Below are 19,645 nucleotides of genomic sequence, written 5' to 3'. Positions count from 1 at the left end.
CTAGAGGGCAGGGAATGCAGAAGCCTAACAATTTTCATTTGTTTTGACAGGTTGCTGGATGGGGATGGAGAGGACGCAGATCCTAATATGCGGCCACAGCATGGTCTTCTGGGCAGCCTGGAGGGCAGCAAAGTTGAGCATGGGCTCACAGTTGGGCCTCATTAGATGGGCCGCAGTACAGTGGCTTGGCTGGCGAGGAATGCGTTGGAAGGGGTTTCTACCCGCTCTGTTCCAGCAAGGTTTGGTGCGGACAATTCCGCAAGTGCTGGTCATCCACCTTGGTGGTAATGACCTTGGCTTGATGAAGGGCAAGGCCCTCAGCGTGCAGGCATGTAAGGACATGCAAGCGATAAGGCAGCGTTGGTCTTGGGTGCGTCTGATGTGGTCAGACCTGCTTCCACGCATGGTATGGCGTGACGTTTGGGACTTGGCAGGGATTGATCGAGCGAGGAAGAAGGTCAACCGTCAGATTCGGTTGGCTCTTCTGGGGCATGGGGTGTTAGTCATTCCGCATCCCCAAATTCAGCAACAGAAGGGTGAACTGTACAGGGCCGATGGCGTTCACCTGTCAGACACAGGTAATGACTTATTTTTGGCAGACCTGCAGAGGTGTCTGCGAGAGGGCTTCTCGGCAGTGGGGTGAAGGGGGACTAAATAGAGATTTGTCCCCCTTTTGTGGTGGGAAGGTGCGGGAAGGGAAATAGGTAAGGACAGCTAGGTGGCCCCCTTAGGCACCTTTGGAGGTGACTCGCAGTTCTGGAGGCCTGTCTCTCACGGCTTTACGGCTAGAGGGCAAGATATGGGCTGCTTCTGGGGCTAACTTATCCTCATCTACCCAGGGGTTATACAGCCCCGGGTGGGGATGATGTGGGAAGGCCCCCCTACTCACCTGCAAGGTGTGGCCAGGGTAAAGGGTAAGCAGATGGGCTTGCCCTTACCCCAGCAGGGTCTGGTCGCCCGAGAGCTGTATGGCAAGCTACTTGCTTATAGACAGTTCCTGCACCTAGGTTTCCCTCTGCAGGTCACTTTAAATTGGGTTTTTGTTTACTATAATGTAAATAAAGTGGCCCTTGTTCAACCCAAGCTGACGTCTCTGTGTTTTATTTCACCTCTCAACTGCAAAATACTTTTTCTTTCTTCTGTGCAGCAGTCAAACAAGTTTAAATTTTCCTGGGCTGTTAAAGAGGGCAGTGTTTTGAAAACCTTTTCAACATGAAGCTTAATCCAATACTCGCTTTTCTGGGAGTAAACCTGCAATGCTAATCCCACATACCCAGAGTAAAACCTATTGAATTCAATAGGACTTACTTTTGAGTAGACATGGTTAGGATTGTGCTGTAAATGGGACTTTTGAGCGAACATAGCAAAGGATTGTGTTTGTGTTGTAAATCTTTCTCTCCCCCTCCAATCCTATTTTTAAAAGTAATTAGGCAGGGCTTACTTAGGCATCACTGCTTTTATTTTGCAGGAAATGAATACTGATTTTATTTTTTAAAAGAAATGTTCTGCAATGACCAACTAGTTTTTGACAAATTATTTTGTGGGGTATATGTATTTTTACATCTCAAGTGTGTGTGTGTGTATGGAGTCTTCCCAACAACCTTGTGAAGTAGGGTTGGTGACTGGAAACCAAGACAGCTCACAACAAGAAATAAATCCCTTTAAAATCCAATAACCATAAAAACAAGTATAAACACTTGCAAAACAGGTTAAAGTGGCATGATTCTGAATTTTGGGTTGGGTGAATAAAGTTCCTTATCGCTTGAGGTTGCAGTTCTGTGCACACTTCCCTGTTTGAGTAAGCCCCATTGAATACTTTGGGACTTGCTTCTGAGTAAATAAACATAGGATTTCACTATCAATATCTTTACAGGTTGTATAAATAATAAACATCTTTGACAGTCATGCTTATATAAATATTTCTTCATACTATGTCTCAATATGTATTTGATTTCACACTATGGTTGTACATTATTATTTCCTCTACATTTTAAGTGTGCCCTTCTTCCTGGGGTGGTCATGATTCCTCTCTGTTGTTTTCATTCTGAGGGGCAGATAAGCAGAGAGGTGGTGAGTAGCCCATGGTCACCCAGTAAACTTTATAGCTCATTTCCATTTTAAAACATCAATTAAAACGATTTACATGCAGGCAAAGTTTATGAAGAAGATCCACACAATACATTTAAAGCACATTTAAATGCAAACCAATTTGCATTTAAAGCGCATGACTAAAGTGTAGTTTCCCCCTAACAGTATAATTCCCACCACCCTTAACAAACTAGAGTTCCCATGATTCTGTGATGTGATTCATGTACTTCAAATGTGTGTTGCATGTGCTTTAAATGAATATTTCTTCATACTATGTCCCAATAAGTATCTGATTTCACACCATGATTGTACATTATTACTTCCTCTATATTTTAAGTATGCCCTTCTTCCTTGGGACAGTCATGGATTCCCTCTGTTGTTTTCATTCTGAGCGGCAGATTAGGCTCAGAGATGGTCAGTAGCCCATGGTCACCCAGTGAACTTTATAGCTTATTTCCATTTAAAAAAATAAAACAATTTACATGCAGGCAAAGTTTATTAAATAGATCCACACAATACATTTAAAGCATATCCAACTCGCATTTAAAGTGCATAGCTTCCCCTAAAGAATCCTGGGAAGTGTAGTTTCCTCTGCACAGTTATAATTCCCACCACCCTTAACAACTACAGTTCCCATGATTCTGTGGTAGGATTCATGTGCTTCAAATGTGTGTTGAATGTGCTTTAAATGAATGGTGTGGATCTGCCCTAGGTATGATGTGCATTGATTAATAAATTTAAAAGAAAATTTTCAAAAGAATTTTTTTAAACAGGGGAAGGGTTGTAGCTCAGCGGTAGGGCATATGCTTTGCATGCAAAGGTCCAAAATTCAATTTCTGGAAAAGACTATTGTCTGGAATCCTGGAGAGCCAATGCTAATCCATGTCATCAGTACCGAGCTAGATGGTGTCAAATGGCCTAAGTCATAAGGCAGATTCTTTGCTCCTAAAAGTGGAAAGAGACCCAAGGGCCACAGTGACTGCAAAAGTTATTAACATATTTTATTTACAACATTTATATACCATTTTATTGTAAAAACCTCAAAGTGGTTTATAGAAGGAATTAAAACAATAACATTATTGGCAAAAACAGTTAAAGACAGTTATTTAGAAACATTCAAAATAATAAACCCAACAATGAGTTAAAAACAGATAAAAAACATAATAGCTTCTACATGCTTTGTAGGCTTGCCTAAACAAAAATGTTTTTAGCAGGTGCTGAGAAGAGTACAATGAAGCCGTCTGCCTAATGTCAATAGGCAGGGAGTTTCAAAGTGTAGGTGCTACCACACAGGATTGATTTCTTACAAGAATGAATGGGATTTACTTTAGAGTAGGCATGGTTAGGATTGCACTGTGAGTGTAAACCAAACTTCATTAAAAAAAACACGAACTAACAATTTAGACAGACCATGCCTAACTTTAGTTTCCCTGACAGGGATCACTCTTTTTGTTGTGCTAACTCCACTTACCTGTGATTAAGCCCCATTGAAGGAAGTCGGTCGTACTTCTGAGTAGACATTTTTAGAACTACAGTGTAAGCCCTCATTGTTGGTCTCTGCCATCTCTCCTCACTAGGTTTCTGCTTCCCTACCTCTTGTTGCCTTCTCTCTGGACAGCAATTTTCACTTGTCTGAGACCACAAGATGCTTGAACTCCATTTAAATTTGTACAGCAAACGTGATTTAGACAGTCCATTCCTAGCTCTAGCTTCCCTGACAGAATCTCTCACATATTTAGGCATTCCTAACTCCACTTACCTGGGAGGAAACCCCACCGAACTCAATGGAACTTTCTCCTGAGTAGACTTTTTTTCCAAAATTGCAGCATGAGTCCTCCAAAACTCTCCCTGCCATTTTTTGCCACCTTCCTTCCCTCAAGCTCAATCATTGCCATCACACAGAAGCTCTGATTCAGGCTGATCTTTTCCCCCTCTTTCTTGCCCTTGCCTCCATTTTAGCCTTATTTCTCATTCCTGCTTTGCATCTCCAGCAACTCACATATCCTTGAGCTCAATTCTGATTGGCAGCAGCAGCTACTGCTGCTAGAACAAAGCCTCCGGCTCTCCCTGGGGAGGAAAATTATTTGCTCACAATCAACTCCACTAGGCAGCATGCAGAGAGAGTCAGCAGGTGAACAAAAGACCTCTTTCTTCAGGGTACCAGTACACATGATGTTTTCTCAAATCACCATGTGTAGACTCTTACTCAAGAGCAGCTGAACCCAGGTACAGGGGGCTTGTACCTGTATACAGAGTAACGTGTGAATACCCCCGGATTGTACACTCGTTAAATGTAATGTGTGAACAGGCCCTTATCACAGTGGTATGAGAGCTGCTTCTCTATGACTTCTCTTCACAAGGCTCTACTCAGTAGTCACATTTTCATTCTGGGACCATATATATGGGGCCAATGGCATGGTCACTTTCCCATATGTGTCTCACTTCTTTTTCCTTCTTGTTGACATTTGCAAGAGAAGGAAGTGTGCCAGTAGCCACACACATGCAGAGCAATGTAGGAACAACCTTTGGGGTAAAAGCTCCCATCCTACTGCTATGTAGTATTCTGTCACAATTGGGAAGTTTACTGAACTGGCCTCATTGATTAGTAAAGACACAGATGCAGTTGGTTTGCCTGGCAACTGGGAGAGTATTGTTTTTGCCTCAGTGACAAAGGGCACAGTCTGACAAAGGCACACTCCAACCACCTTGAAGTCCCTTTGACTTCAGGGGATGAGAGTTGTTATTATTGAATCATCCAAGTATATGACATTACATTCATCAAAACACAGATCCCTGCTCCAAAGGGCATACAATACAGAACCAGTATAGCATAGTCGCTATACTGCTGGACTTAGACAGGGATGAATGAATGAATGAATTTATTCATACGGTCAGAGACCAATACATTAGACAGGGATGGTCCAGGTTCAGATCCCAGCTCAAACATGAATTGCATTGGGGTGACTTTCACCCAGATATTATTCCTGCTCAGTCAAATCTACCTCACAGGGTTTTTGTGAGGAGCAAATTGGGAAAGGTAAACTATGTGTGCCATGGGATAAAAATATGACTAAATAAATGAACAACCTAGATGGGAGTGTGGAAAACACACGAACAAAAATGTCGAGGATAAAAAGGGATCGATGTGAGCACATTCATCTACATTTTCTTTGGCTCCATTTCATCTGTCAAAGTCCCATTCAGTTACGCGTGTGCCTAACTGTTCCCATTTCGAACAATGGGAATAAAAAAGTGTTTTATTTCAGTTGAATCATGCTCCCCCATCCCCATAAACTACTCTGCACTACAAGCAGTTCTGGTCTGACACGCAGTCAGTTCCTTCACTGCTCTGCTTTCAGGCATGATTTTCCAAAGGTACGACAGTGATGTGGTACATTTACATGTCTGACATCATAACAAGCTGACTTCATAGGCATTTACAAACTCCCTTCTGTCCTATCGTCTAAGACATGTGACAGATCAGAAGTCGCTCTTTGGTGTGAAGGCAGCCAGCAGATAGAGAGATTTGAATAGGAAATAACTGAGCTTCATTGTAAGATTTCTGCTGCACTGCCTATTTGAGTACCAGGCTTTTTGTGATTAGACATCAGCAGTTTGCTTTGACAATAAGCTCATAATTTAGCTCCATAATTATGGGCAGTGGAGTCAGCTCTGAGTCTAAAGAATCAGCCAAAAGGTCACGGGAACTTGAAAAAAGACTCCAAGAAGATGCAGTGAGAGATGCCAGGACAGTCAAGTTGCTCTTATTGGGTAAATATGTATGATTTCATTCATGAAATAGCTACATTAATCTTGACATGAATTGCAGATGTTGCTTGATAGTCTGAAATGTTTGATCTCTCACGTTTGACACATGCCGCTTTAATTTTAATCATGAAATGAACTATGGAGGGTATACATATAACTGGGTGAAAATCAGAATATGTATGATTTTTATTTTCAGATATTTATTGCAAATCACAATCCACTCATCATTCTGGAGCAGGTTCATACACCCAGTCCAGCAATGGAGACCTATATGTGAATACAGCTGTGTAGGTTCCCTTGCTGGATCTGTATGAGCAGAATTGATGTATATGCACATCTAGATGTGTGTGCTTGACTCTTGGTCATGCAGATGGAAGACATCTAATTTTAAAAAACAATTTGCACTATAAATGTGCATTGCAATGGGCTGAACACATTATTGTCCATGGCTGTGTCTGGGACAGGGTCACGGAGTTCAGTTCAAGCACATCATAGTTTTGAAGTATGTTTGTAGTGGAATGGAACTGTGCCCTTGATACTATATAAATCAGCTGCAATCCAGAGCACCATGACCTCCTAATGTGCACACACAAGGAGAGGCTGCCCAATACTTCAGTGCTGGGTGAGACATGTAATGCACTAAACTTAATGTGATACCTCTTGCTCACACAGAGATGCAATGCATGTGTGCATCAGAAAGTGTATATGCTCATGGGAACTGAAGTGATTACACAGACATATGTTTCACTAAAGCTGAAGAGACTTCTTGAAGATCATGTCTGCAGGATTGGGGATGTTCGTTTCTATGGTTTCCTGGGGTTTAAAAATGTGAATCTGAGAACAAAATTGTAATTTGGATAATCATCTGATAGTAAAACTGTCCTCTTTTTTGGAATATATAGCACAACAATGAAAAGATATTTTAAAAGTTTACTATCTACCACTGTTATTAAATATTTTAATAGTTTCTATTATTATTGTTTATTATAATAATAATAAAATCACCAGATGTTTCTAGCTAATTTTATAATTTTTCAAAGCTGTTATAACTCATTGAATCAAACACTTAGCAGATGACACATTGGGGGGGAAATGCATATTGTGCTGGTAAAAAATTGTAGTATAAAAAATCTTCAGTTCAAACGTTGCTAAGCACAATCATGAAAATCTCTATAGGCACATTTCACTAGGAAACATTCCTGCTGGAGCTCCATTGAAATGAATGGGAGCAGCATGTGCTTACAGCAGTAGACTTGCGGTGCTTCACTAATTTCAGTTGATCTCAGGCAAGGCTAAATTCTACACTGATTTTCTTATTGCTATGCCTTCTTGCCATTTTTTTAATAGCACATACTCCCAAGCAAGTGTTAGGTTATATTATGCCTATATATTAATTGCAGTAAGGATGTGTGGAAGCTCTATTGCAAATTTCATCAGTCTTAGTTTGCTTCTCTCAAAATTACTAAACAGATTCGCCTTGAAATATTTGCCCTAGGTGAACCCCGGTAGCAATGTAAGGGGTGTGCTTAATATGCATAAGAACATTTGGTTTGTTGGGTTATTAAAACTCTTCTTGTGTCACGTGAAATTACTTGGATTTTTGGCCTGAGCAGGAATCTCCAGATTCATCTTCATATTTTGCTTTAGGCAAAATTCTGTGACACACTGTAGAAGATACTGGGTTGTATTCAATTAAGTCCTACTCAGTGTAGACCCACTGAAATTAATGAACTTAGTCTTGCCCATTAACTTCAATGGGTCTACTCTGAGTAGGAGTGACATCGAATACCACTTTAGATAATCTGTGATTGCTTTTTTGGTTCCCCCCACTTTTAACAATCTAATGTATTCTGTAAATTTCCATTTATGGTCAGTGGGCCAAAAATAAATTATATTTGATATTAAATGCTGGGAATCATCCAAAGGCCAATTTATTCTGCAATAGTTTGACAAGGATTTCCCTAAACTTCATACAGAAGGATTATCATCACACTCTCAGATCTTAGTTTACCACTGTATTAAGGACTAGGTGTCAGCATGGTTCCTTTAGCAGCAGTAAAATGTCAAGAAGAAAAGATCAGCCCTGACAACCCTTGTATATGTAGGGGAAACAATACACTGCTGGTATTGTTTCTGTATTTGTGAAAGGGATCATTCATAGCTGTGTTAATTTATGTCACTGGCTTTAACCCCTCCCAAAAGTTACTTTTAATAGGTTGTTTTAATTCTGCAAAATCAAGAATCTTATTTACTAGCAATCAATTGTCCATGAAAGTCACATTGGCTCTGACAATGGACTCGCATGATAGGGTTTTTAATAAAATTATCACAGCTACCACACAAGAGCCTGCCATTTCTTGTACCTTTCAGGTAGCTAGCTTGCACAGAGCCTTTTCATCTTGCACAACAGTTGCATGTTAATAGGAAGGGAAACTTGCCTGTGATAAGCTTGTAGAATATTTATTGCCATCAGAAATAGGGGGATGATTCCATCCTGATTTCTGGAGCAAGAGATAAGGAGGAACTATAAAGCTGCCATTTTATGATTCATCTCAATTGTACAGTGCAGAGAGATGCTTCCTTTTCACATCCTTTCTCCTCTAGACAACAAAGGCTTGGTCTACAGGTGCAGCAGAATGAGATGGTAGAATCCTGTGGGGGTGATAGAGTGGACTCTACCATTCCAGGCTGCAAGTGGGGAATACAGTTTTTGAATTCAAGTTTTTTTTAAAAAAAATTAAACCCAGAAGGTAAAACCATGGGTAGGGAACCTTTTTCAGCTTGAGGGCCACATTGTCTCATGGGGAACATTTTGGGGATGCTTTTCAATGTTGCTCGGATACAAAGGCAGAAGTGGATGGAGTCAGAGGCAAAAGTGGGCAGTGTAATGGACGTGACTTTTACTTTTGTAAAGCAGATTATATTCCAGCCCACACCCAGGTTTCTACACCCACATCTCTTCAGGCAAACGAGGTATTATTATAGTTCGACATAGACAAAATCACTCAGTGAGGCCACAGAGCAGGACCACTGAGAGGTGTGGCCCAGGAAGAATACCAAGAGCCAGATAGAAAGGGCTGGAGGGCTGCATAGAGCAAGGAGAACAATTATATTATAACCTGCTCCTTGCTGGTTTTCTTTTTATAGTTTTTTTTTAAAAAAAATACATGCTTCCATAATTCTTCTCATCCAAATTTCTCACCAGATTCCAAAGTTCCAAATCACCTGTTCTTGTTTCCAAAGTAGGAACATTGTAAGAACATAGAAAGCTGCCTTATAGCAAGTCAGACCATTCGTCCACGTAGCTCAGTATGATCTATACTGACTGGCAGCCGCTCTCCAAGATTTCAGACAGAAGTCTTTCCCAGCCGTATTTGAAGTAGGCTTGGGATCCACTTGCTGATCCCAGTCTGCTAGCATTCTGTCATATTGGAATGTGGTTCCAACCCATCTTCATTGTAGCTGCTACCTTCAGCTGTCATCCAGTTGGATACTTCAGTTAGGAACAAGGTGGAAAACATTTTCCACTGCTAATAGTCCTCTAACTAAATTGCTGATGAGATCCTGATTCCCCCCTTGTTTCTTTCTGTCTTCCATCCACCTTTGGTTGATGTGTGTACAAGAGTGCCAGAAAGAGCAGGAAATTGGAGCAGTCTAGGGATGGGATCCACTGGCCAGTGCGGGTTTGAAAGTATTCCATTGACTTCAGGCTGGCATCAATTCAAGTTTGTTCTGTATCTGGGTACAGATACCAATCCGTGTGGTTTTTTTGCTCAGAATAAGTATCAACATTTTGAAGGAAATATCAATGTCTTAGAAGGAAATTATAAATTATCATACTTACAATCGATGTTTTAGAGGAGGATTTTTTTTAAAAAAAAAGTTCATTTTCAAAAATAGCGCAGATTAAAATCTGATCCTCAGTGACTGAGAATAAACGAATTAATGGAAAATTCAGTACCCAATCCAAATTGGGCACAATTCTAGCAAATCCCTAGAGCAGTCAGACAGAGAGCCAGCTCACTTCCTTCCCTGTGTTATTCCTCGGGGTTGGTGTTTTTTGTTTCGTTTTTTGCAGTCTGTGTAAAGTGCTGTTGTAGTTCTTTGAAAAAAAATCCATGGAAAATCTGCAGAGACACAAAGCATTCAAGATTAGTTTGCAAAGAAAGTGGACGTGTGGATTTTAAAAGAACAACCACCCAGTATCAAATCTGACTTGGGCAAAATTCTTGCCCATCCCTAATCTGGAGTTACGAGGGATTGAATTTGGGATCTTGTGCATGCACAGGAGATGCTCTGCCACTGAGCTTCCCCCCTGATGCACTGGAATCTTCTATTGTTCTGGGTTTCTTTCATTTCCAAATTTCCTACAGTTCACTGTGCTTACAGTTCACCTCAGCTTTTCAGTTTTTTCTGCTCATTTGGGACTTTTCCAGTTTGTGTGGTGTAGTAGTTAAGGTGTTGGACTATGACCTGGGAGACCAGGATTCGAAACCCCACACAGCCATGAAGCTCACTGGGTGACCTTGGGCCAGTCACTGCCTCTCAGCCTCAGAGGAAGGGACTGGTAAACCCCCCTCTGAATACTGCTTACCATGAAAACCCTATTCATAGGGTTGCCATAAATCGGAATCAACTTGAAAGCAGTACAACCAACCAGTAACAGTTTGCATCACAAATGCATATGTGTGCATTGACTGAACAATGCAAAATAAAAAGGAAATTTGGTGCAATTGTACACATGGTTGTGAGAAGATTATTTCTGTGCGGTGCTTTGACCAATGCACAGCAGTGCATGTGTACATCAGAAGTATAGTTTATTTTTTTTGTTTAATTATTTTTGTTTTGTTTTGTTTTTTGTCTTTGAATGTTTTATGATTTTGTTTTGTATGTTTTATGAAAATTTGAATAAAAATTATTGTAAAAAAAAAAAAAAAAGAAGTATAGTACACAAAAGGAAGCCAGATTCATTCATTCTGGTCTTCTTCTCAGGCACTGCTCTGTGGTCTCCTGCCATGAGATAAGACAAGCATCCAGGTGGGAGAGGGTCTTCCCAGGAATTGCTCCAAGGCTCTAGAATTCCCTTCCCTAGGAAACCCATTTATCTCCATCACTACCTAGCCTTCTTTGGCAAGGTCAACACTGTGAATTACTCAGAGATATAGTGGGCAGTCTCTTTGTGGATTACTTTCATCTCACAGGTGAAATCATCCAATGCACACAACAATATTCTCATGGCACATTACATTAATGTATTTGAACACGCAGTTTGGGAATGACTAACTTAATCTTTCCTGCAGTTTACCTTTGCCATTCAGATGCAGTGAGTAGAACCTCGTTTGCTTATTCTTTTTACTGTGATCCTTCAACCTCCCCTGAAGTTTGCATGTATATGACACTCATGAGCTCTTTCTACTCCATAGTAAAAACATTGGGCCTAAAGAAATTTGGGTTCGTCCAAAAATACATTTAGGAGATAACAAAGACCAATTCTGAATTTGCAAGTTCCAGATGCAAAAGCTTTTGTTGACAAAGTTGTCATTTATATGGACTTAGCAGATGGCTGTTTCAAGCCACTTTACATAATCATTGAATCTGTTGCCCATGCTTTTCTCTCTCTTATGTTGTGGTTTTGGGGGAATGCTTTCCATATGTTTAGATGCTTGTTGTGCTTCATTTGCTTGAATTAGGGCAAGCTACATATTACATGCAAATTCACATAATAAAGCTCAGACTTTAAAATAAATAAATAAATAGCAACTTCGACAGCCTGATCTTTTGAGTACAGGAATAATTGCATGAGGGTGGGGGAGAAAGTGTCACTTAACCCTTACCCTAATAGCCATTTTTCTATTAGGTGCCTCGCCTTCACCCCTCAATCTGCTTTCACAGCCACCGCCACTGCAGGATCAGAAACATGCTTACCCTGACAGAGCTGCAGTGGCCAGAGTGGCTTAACAGTCAGTCTCTTTTCCCAGAGAATGCTGGTGATTGGAGCTCTGTGAGGGGAATAGGGCATCTCCTAACAACTCTCCACACCCTTCACAAACAACACTTCCCATGATTCTTTAGGGGAAGCCGTGATTGTTTAATGTGGAATAAATGTCTGGTGTGTGGGTGTGGCTCTATTTTTGAAAGTATTTGAGAACGTTCCATTCTAATGAGCTTACAGTTTAAATCTTTTGAGATCAGATCTGCAAGGGGTATGGATGTCAACCAGACCAAACTCCTTTCCCCACCACATTAGACTTAGGCCCCAAGACTGGATCCAAGACAAACTCCACTAAGAGTGAGGTTAAACATGCATGCTGCAGTCCTTGAATGATGAACACTGGGTGATGGCTTGGCATGTATGAAGCAGCCGCTACAGATGAGCACACTTACAGAATTTCTATATCACCTCTTCTTCAGTGGTTTCCAATGGAGGCAATTAACTTTAAACTGTTAAGTGACGAGACTCTGGATTGTATCTAGCTAAGTGTTCTCAGAGTAGACCCAGTGAAATCAGTGGACTTCAGTTAGTCATGACCAACAACCCATAGAGTACATGCATGTGCAGGAGAGGCCTGAGTTTGTGTTTGCCAGTGGATAGATTGTCATGGTGCTTTACAGTTATAAGCATAAAATAGACAGATAAGTCCTTGTCCTCCTCCAAGAAGCCATTCTAAAAAAGACAATAGAAGATACAATGTACTTCAGGGACAGCCAATGTAGTATCTTCCAGATGTTGGACTATAACTCCCATCTTCCCTGACTGCTGGTCATCCTGGCTGGAACTGATAGGAGTTGGAGCCCATCAATATCTGGAGGGTGCCACATTGGCTACCCTTGACATACTTATAGTTTAAGAGTAATTGCCTCTTTTCCACTGTAGTTCCGTGAGGTAGATCTAGAGATCTCTAACACAGGATTCTGAGTACCCCACTAAAGTAAAATTCAGAATCAAAATGTGTGCAAGATTTTGCATTAAATGTCAGTGAATTCTTTTAAAGAAATCTATTCCACCTTAAATCCTTGAAATCTGGATTGCAGCATATGTCAAAAGACTGGGGAATCTACGATGAATAATTTTCAGATGTAATTATCTGAGACCTCTGGCTGCCATTACAATGACTTCTATGCCACAACATTCTATGTTTTGACTGCCTATGATGAGGGTACAAAGATGTTTTTAAAAAACAAAAAAACAAATGCCCATTGGTGTTAAAGAGGCTTTTCTGTGGCATGGGCCTGGCAGGGTAGTGATCACCACTCCATTTGATCCTTCTCTACATCCATCCCCATGGGGAGTGGTAAAAGAAATATGTGGAGATTTCTGGTCCAACAGGTGTGTACTTTCCCTGTGTTTTGCCATACATTGCCCCAGTAAGGACAAATACTGATTTTTATGTGATGCTTGATCAGAAGCTTATATACTCCCACTGGCTTCAATAAATAAAGTGGTTATCTTTTGAATCGATAAACGCTCAGATGTATTATCTTGCTCAAAGGCTTGGTTTTAGATGGTAATCAAAAGACTTCAGCCCTGAATTAGTATACATTTTCAGCAGGCTTCCAGAGGTAAGCCAAACTTCCCTACTAAGGGTCAAGATCCATGTTTGCTAAACAATAGTATGTGGGACAAAAAAAAACCCCTCCATATACAATTTCCCCCAAAGCATGGCTAGCACAAATGGCCCCTTTGGCTAACGCACATGCACTGCTTGAGGGCCTGATGGAATGGGCAGAAGTGTGTGATCTCTCATTGCTGCTGAGGTATAGCAAGGGAATAAGGTGTGCTGGGCTAGGCTTCTGCTTTCCATTTCTCCTTCTGAATTACAGGCCATTAATAATGTCTCATTGTGCAATTACAGTGAGGAGGTTTACTGTGAGCCTGTTCCAGGTGTTGCATTCAGAGCTTGGAAAAGTAACTTTTTTGAACTACAACTCCCATCAGCCCCAGCCAGCACCTGATGGGAATTGTAGTTCAAAAAAGTTACTTTTCCAAGCTCTGGTTGCATTTATGCATAGACAGGGCCTAACCCCCAGCATCGTGTGCCCCATTAGCCCCAACCCTGATGACCATCCTGACTGTGCCCCCTTGGAGGCCACACATTCAGTGTCAATGTGAAAAAACTGTACACTTGTACAGATGCACACATGTAGGATGCCTTCATACCGGTGCTAAATGTAGTCTGGTCACCAGGGGTGTGATCAGGTTGCACATTAGCATGTGGGAAGCATAGCTAGTGGGCATAATTCCATTCCCATTCCCATGTTCCATGACTGTGTGGGGAGGGTGTTGTATGACTTATTCTGTTGTTATTTTTCCTGATTTCTGTCCACTCAAGTACTTGGAGGAATATTTTCTCCATTGTTGTTTATATGTATGAAACGTTGGCAAAATTGTTCCTTTACATTATGTTTCAATAGCAAGTGTTTATATGGTGAAATGTGTTTGTGTGTGTATGTATATATGTGTGTGTATATATATATAAAAGGGGGAATGTAAATTGTGAGATTAATGTGCACTGGTCATTGTGCACATTTCCCAGGCTTCATGGGGAATATGTACAGAATTTGTCCATGAAGAGGGAAGTGTGCACATATCACAGTCAATGTACACAATCCCCAACAAGCCTTGGGGAATGTGTTTATATCAACTGAATTTTGCACACTCTCTAGTCATTATGTATAATCCCAAAACGCCTTGGGGAATGTGCATATATTGACTGAATTTTCCACTTTCTCCGGTCATTATGCATAAGGCCTTGGGGGAATGTGCATATCTCCACAGGCTTTTGTACATTCTCTGATCATTATGTATAATCTCCAAGAGGCTCTGGGGAAAGTGCATATGTTGATTGCATTTTGTTGACAATTATTTATATTGACCAGGAAAAGACCACGATTCCCTCTTTATGGACAGATTAAATACACATTCTCTATGAGGCCCAGCGTTATGCACATTAACCATTCAGTTTTTCAGCTGCCATTTAATTTTCCCAAAGTACCAAGGAACAATGCTACATTAGGTACACTGCAGGAAATTAAAATGGCAGCTATACCCAGATGTCCAACCCTGCTTAGATTGCTGTTTACCACCACCCCAGTTAAGCTCATCAGTCCCCACTGAAGGAGGATGGGACCTCCATACAGAGCTTGGAAAAGTTACTTTTTTGAACTACAACTCCCATCAGCCCAATCCAGTGGCCATGCTGCCTGGGGCTGATGGGAGTTGTAGTTCAAAAAAGTAACTTTTCCAAGCTCTGCCTCCATAGCACTCTGCCTGGGGCTCTTTCAAACCTGGAGCCAAACATGTCACAACATTTCTATTTTTACTGAGGGAAAAAAACAACCTTAGAGGCACTCCAGATTTGATCACAGTAGTGGTTGCTGGCACAAATGTGGTTAACTCACAGCCTGGCAAGCACCAGTTGTTTCCCCCTTAAAGGTACAAGGGGCTTTTTTTGCATGGAGGTAGCATTCACTCACCAGAAGCCATGGGGAAGGAACAAGGGGAGGAAAGAAAAGATTTGCAGGCCTGATTAGTGGATTATTATGGAATCCGTTGACCAGTTGATGGCTCAGAAGGATAGCAGGGCCCTCTGTACTGGCCACTAAGATGGCATTCTGGTACTTGGGCTGAGTGGATTGGGGGGGGGATTTAGCTTAGTATAACCGAGTGACTTGTTGAGAATGAGCTTTGTTTTATTTTTCTGTGAAGTTCAGAAATGCAGTAAAGACACAGAGGACACTGCCTTGAGGAGAAACTCTTCGCTTATTTTTTTCGGAGGGGGAGAGGAGAGAAAAAACAATTGGTGGAGTTGGGGGCGGCTGAGAGTGACTGCATTCTTTATTAGGTGCAATAGGTTTGCAGGGACCAGAATTTAATTTCTAAAAATAAAATAAAAATGCAGCGGCCAGATTGGTAACAGGGACCAGACGGTCCGAACACATAAAACCGATTCTGGCCCGCTTGCATTGGCTGCCTGTATGTTTCCGAGCTCGATTCAAGGTGCTGGTTTTGACCTATAAAGCCTTACACGGCTTGGGACCACAATACCTGATGGAACGCCTCTCCCGATACGAACCCACCCGTACACTCTGTTCAAGATCAAAGGCCCTCCTCCAGATGCCTACTCCAAGGGAAGCTCAGAGGGTGGCAACAAGGGAGAGGCCCTTCTCAGTGGTGGCCCCCAAATTATGGAATGATGTGTCTGACGAGGTGCGCCTGGCGCAAACACTGTTATCTTTTCGGCACCAGGTCAAGACTCTCCTCTTCTCCCAGGCACTTTAGCATGTGATTTAAATTGTTTTTATATTGTTTTAATTGTTTTAATTGTGTTTTAAATTGTTTTTAAAATATGTGTTTTAAATTGTATATTTGTTTTAATGTTTTTGGTTGCTGTAAACCACCCAGAGAGCTTCGGCTATGGGGCGGTATACAAGTGCAATAAATAAATAAATAAATAAATAAATAAAACCTTTACACACACACACACACAAACTTTTGTCGGACCAATATGTGCTAGTAAAATATAATGTATATTTTCCTGGCAGAACCTACTTTATTATTATTATTATTATTATTATTATTATATGCCACCTTTGTATATGAGTCTGTGCCTCTTTCCTCCATTACTCACTTCCTTCGTCCTGATTTCCCACTTGGTTCCATTTTAATGACAATAAATGTGACCAATATGTGCATGTCCTTTGTCTGCAGGAGCTGGAGAATCAGGGAAGAGCACTATTGTGAAACAGATGAAGTAGGTGCATCAATAGTCATGTCACGTTGGATAGAGCAAATGGCTATGTTAAGTACAATGCAAAAGGGGGCTGAGTGGGAAAGTAATCGAACAAATCAAGTGCAACATTCTTATGCTAATAGATACATTAAAATACAAAGCAGAAAATATATTAAAATATATAACCAGGGCTTTTTTGTGTGTAAGAAAGTGAGGTGCTGGTACTCACATCTTGATAAATTGTAAAATGCCTCCCATTCCCCTCCCCTCCCCTCTTCCTATGCCCCTCCCATTTCTCTATTGAATTGGTGACGAACTTTCAATTTAGAAGTTGATAATAGAAATCAATAATACATTAAAAAGTGTTCAGTATTTTATAGATGATGTTTATTATTTTGACGTATAAATTTAAAATGACCACTGTGGGGTGTGTGACATAGCACACAGTGTCTGCCATGGGGTGCGGCATAGTACTGAATTAGAGGGAGTAGAGCTATCACTGCTCCCCCACTCCCTCCAGCATACCATGCTATATCTTGGTTGTGGCAATCACACAATATTGATTTTCTACACACACACACACACACAACAATATATTATTGTTGTCTAATAACAACAAGGAGCATTCTCTGGTCCCAAGGAAAATTCAGTAGGTGGCCAACCACACTCTCTCTTGAACGCACACAGAGCACACACATGCATTCACCTACAGACCACAGGCACACATACATCTTGCTGTCTCTCTCACTCAACCACTCACACTTCACATATACACAGCCACACATGTCTCCCTCCCTCTCTGCCCAGATGCATCTCTTCCTCTCTCACACACACCATACACAGCTCTCCCCCACCCTACAGTCCTCACATGCATACCTCCTTTTCTTTCCCTTGCACACAGAAAACATATAGATCTCTTCCTGCCTTCATCACACACACACACACACACACAAACACCCCCCCTTTGTCTCTCACACAAACCACACATACATTCCTCTTTCGGTCACACACACTACCTTAGCTCCCACTCCAGGCACAACAGGAGAGACACTTAGTTGTGAGTAAGAGAAAGGGCTTTATTAAAGCAGAGTAAGATACAGGTATAGCAGCAAGAGCTAACTCAGTCCCATAGCTTCTACAAATGGGATGGAGGCAGTAGCATAGTGGCAAATTCAGAAGTGCAGGGCCCCTTCATGATAATCACACCACACCGCCTCATAGACCCAGCCCTTTCCCACTTTCCCTTGTCTCCCTTGCTCTCCCTGTCATCTCATGAGTCCACACTCCACTGCGTCCCTAGGATCCAATCAGCATGAAAAGGGAGGCTGTGTGTTAGCTACTGAGCAGAGTCTTCTCAGTGGCTGACTCACCTCCTTTTACTCTGATTGGCTCCAATCAGCAAAGAAGGACAAGGACTCGTTAGTGGCAAACACGCTCCCTTTTCATGCTGACTGGCTCATAACTAGGGACCTGGCTGGGACCCTTTTCCCAAAAAAGTAACGGGTCTACGGCTCCCGACGACTACATCCTTGGATGGAGGAGTTAACCAGCCTAGGAGCAAAACCAGGAGCCCAGAGGCCAAGATCAAGGCACAAAGTTCAAAACATTATGAGAACAGCAGAGTTGCCTCAACAAGTTGTCACACTCACCCGGCAAGTTTTACAGCAGAGGCAGGGTGCATGCTAATTCAGGAGAATTAGCCTTGTGAGATTATCTAGCCTGTGGGTGCATGCTCGGCTGGAAGGGAACGTGTGTTCCCACCAGCGAAGGTGTTGCCTGGCCCCGAGAGACAACACTAGACCCACCTCCTCCTCTGAATCCTGTTCAGCCTACGCAGGCCATTGAGCTGCTGGGGCTGGCATTACCATCTGACAGGGAAGGGCTTTCCTCAGACAGGGTGCGTGCTGCAGTGTCGGCCTCCCTGCTGCATTCCTCCTCATCTGCCTCTTCAACTTCCTGTGCCTGAAGGCAGTGAGTGACTCATGACTCACCCCCCCACACACCTTGACAAACCTTCCCCCCCCATCAGAAAAGAAACACCTGCCACCAGCTCCACTTTTCTGGTGGACAACAGAGGTCTGAGTATCCAGGGATATCTCCAATGCTCCTTCCTTCCTTCCTCAATCTTGCAAGGGGGTCCCTGCCACTGGCTGGTGGGCAGCAGCAGCCTGAGCTTGCGGGGATATCCTTGCTGCTCCTTCCAACCCACTCCCCCCCCCACAAGTCCCAGCACAGGATGAAGGAGGCACCCACTGCTGGCAGGCAGCATCAGCCTGAACACGCTGGCATCACCCCACCCCTCCTTCCTTTCCTTCCCAACTTTTTTTTAAATTAAGCCTCAGCATGTTGCGAAAGAGACACCCGCCGCTGGCTGGCAGGTAGTGGGGATTGCCTGAGCTGGTACTCAGAATAACAGCACCATATAGAATTGAGTAACAAACCAGATATTTTGTCCAGTATGTCAATGTGTGATTGGCCCAGTCCATCTGAAGCCAAGGGTTGCCAGGTTCAAGATAAAGAGATAGCTAAATGAGGTGTGGGGGGGGACGGAACCGGGGGGGGAGGAACCGACCCCACCCCAGCCCCTTTTCTAAATGTTTGCAGATATTTTCTTGTTGTTCATATTAAATGTTCAGGGTATTTATCCATAAAAGCAAATATGCAATTGTTCTTATTGGCAGCATCTTCCAAAGTGTTTGTTGGCACATTCGTTCACATCCTAACATTGTAAGACTTGTTCTCTATTTATCTAAAGGCACATACAACTTTGTAAAAGATGCACATGAGTAATGAGGAATGGCACAGGTCCAAGACATGTACAGATATCGGGGTGGTGCTGGCTGGGAGATATGGTCCCACAAGCTATAAACATGGACAGGGCTCATCAGTGATTATTTCCCCAGGTGTCATTGCTGAGAGCAGGTGCAGCCAATGTGATGCCTTCCAGATGTTGTTGAACTATAACTCCCATCTGCCCCAGCCAGCATAGCCAATGGTTAGGGATTATTACTTACTTATTTAAATGTCTATCCCATCCTTCCTCCCAGAAGTAGCCCAGA

General features: G+C 42.1%; 1 protein-coding gene across 1 annotated transcript in view; it reads left to right on the top strand.

Annotated features, from left to right (window-relative positions):
• The first annotated feature begins 5,741 nt into the window (after positions 1 to 5,741).
• Positions 5,742 to 19,645, top strand: part of GNAT3 (G protein subunit alpha transducin 3) — a 32,462-nt gene continuing 18,558 nt past the window's right edge. Inside the window, exons 1-2 of the mRNA XM_061637863.1 lie at positions 5,742 to 5,859; positions 16,565 to 16,607. Coding sequence (XP_061493847.1) covers positions 5,742 to 5,859; positions 16,565 to 16,607 — 161 coding nt within the window. The remainder of the gene's footprint in view (positions 5,860 to 16,564; positions 16,608 to 19,645) is intronic.

The sequence above is a fragment of the Rhineura floridana genome, chromosome 8 (assembly GCF_030035675.1).
Source record: "Rhineura floridana isolate rRhiFlo1 chromosome 8, rRhiFlo1.hap2, whole genome shotgun sequence".
NCBI lineage: Eukaryota > Metazoa > Chordata > Lepidosauria > Squamata > Rhineuridae > Rhineura > Rhineura floridana.
This window is presented reverse-complemented; position numbering and strand designations above follow the sequence as displayed.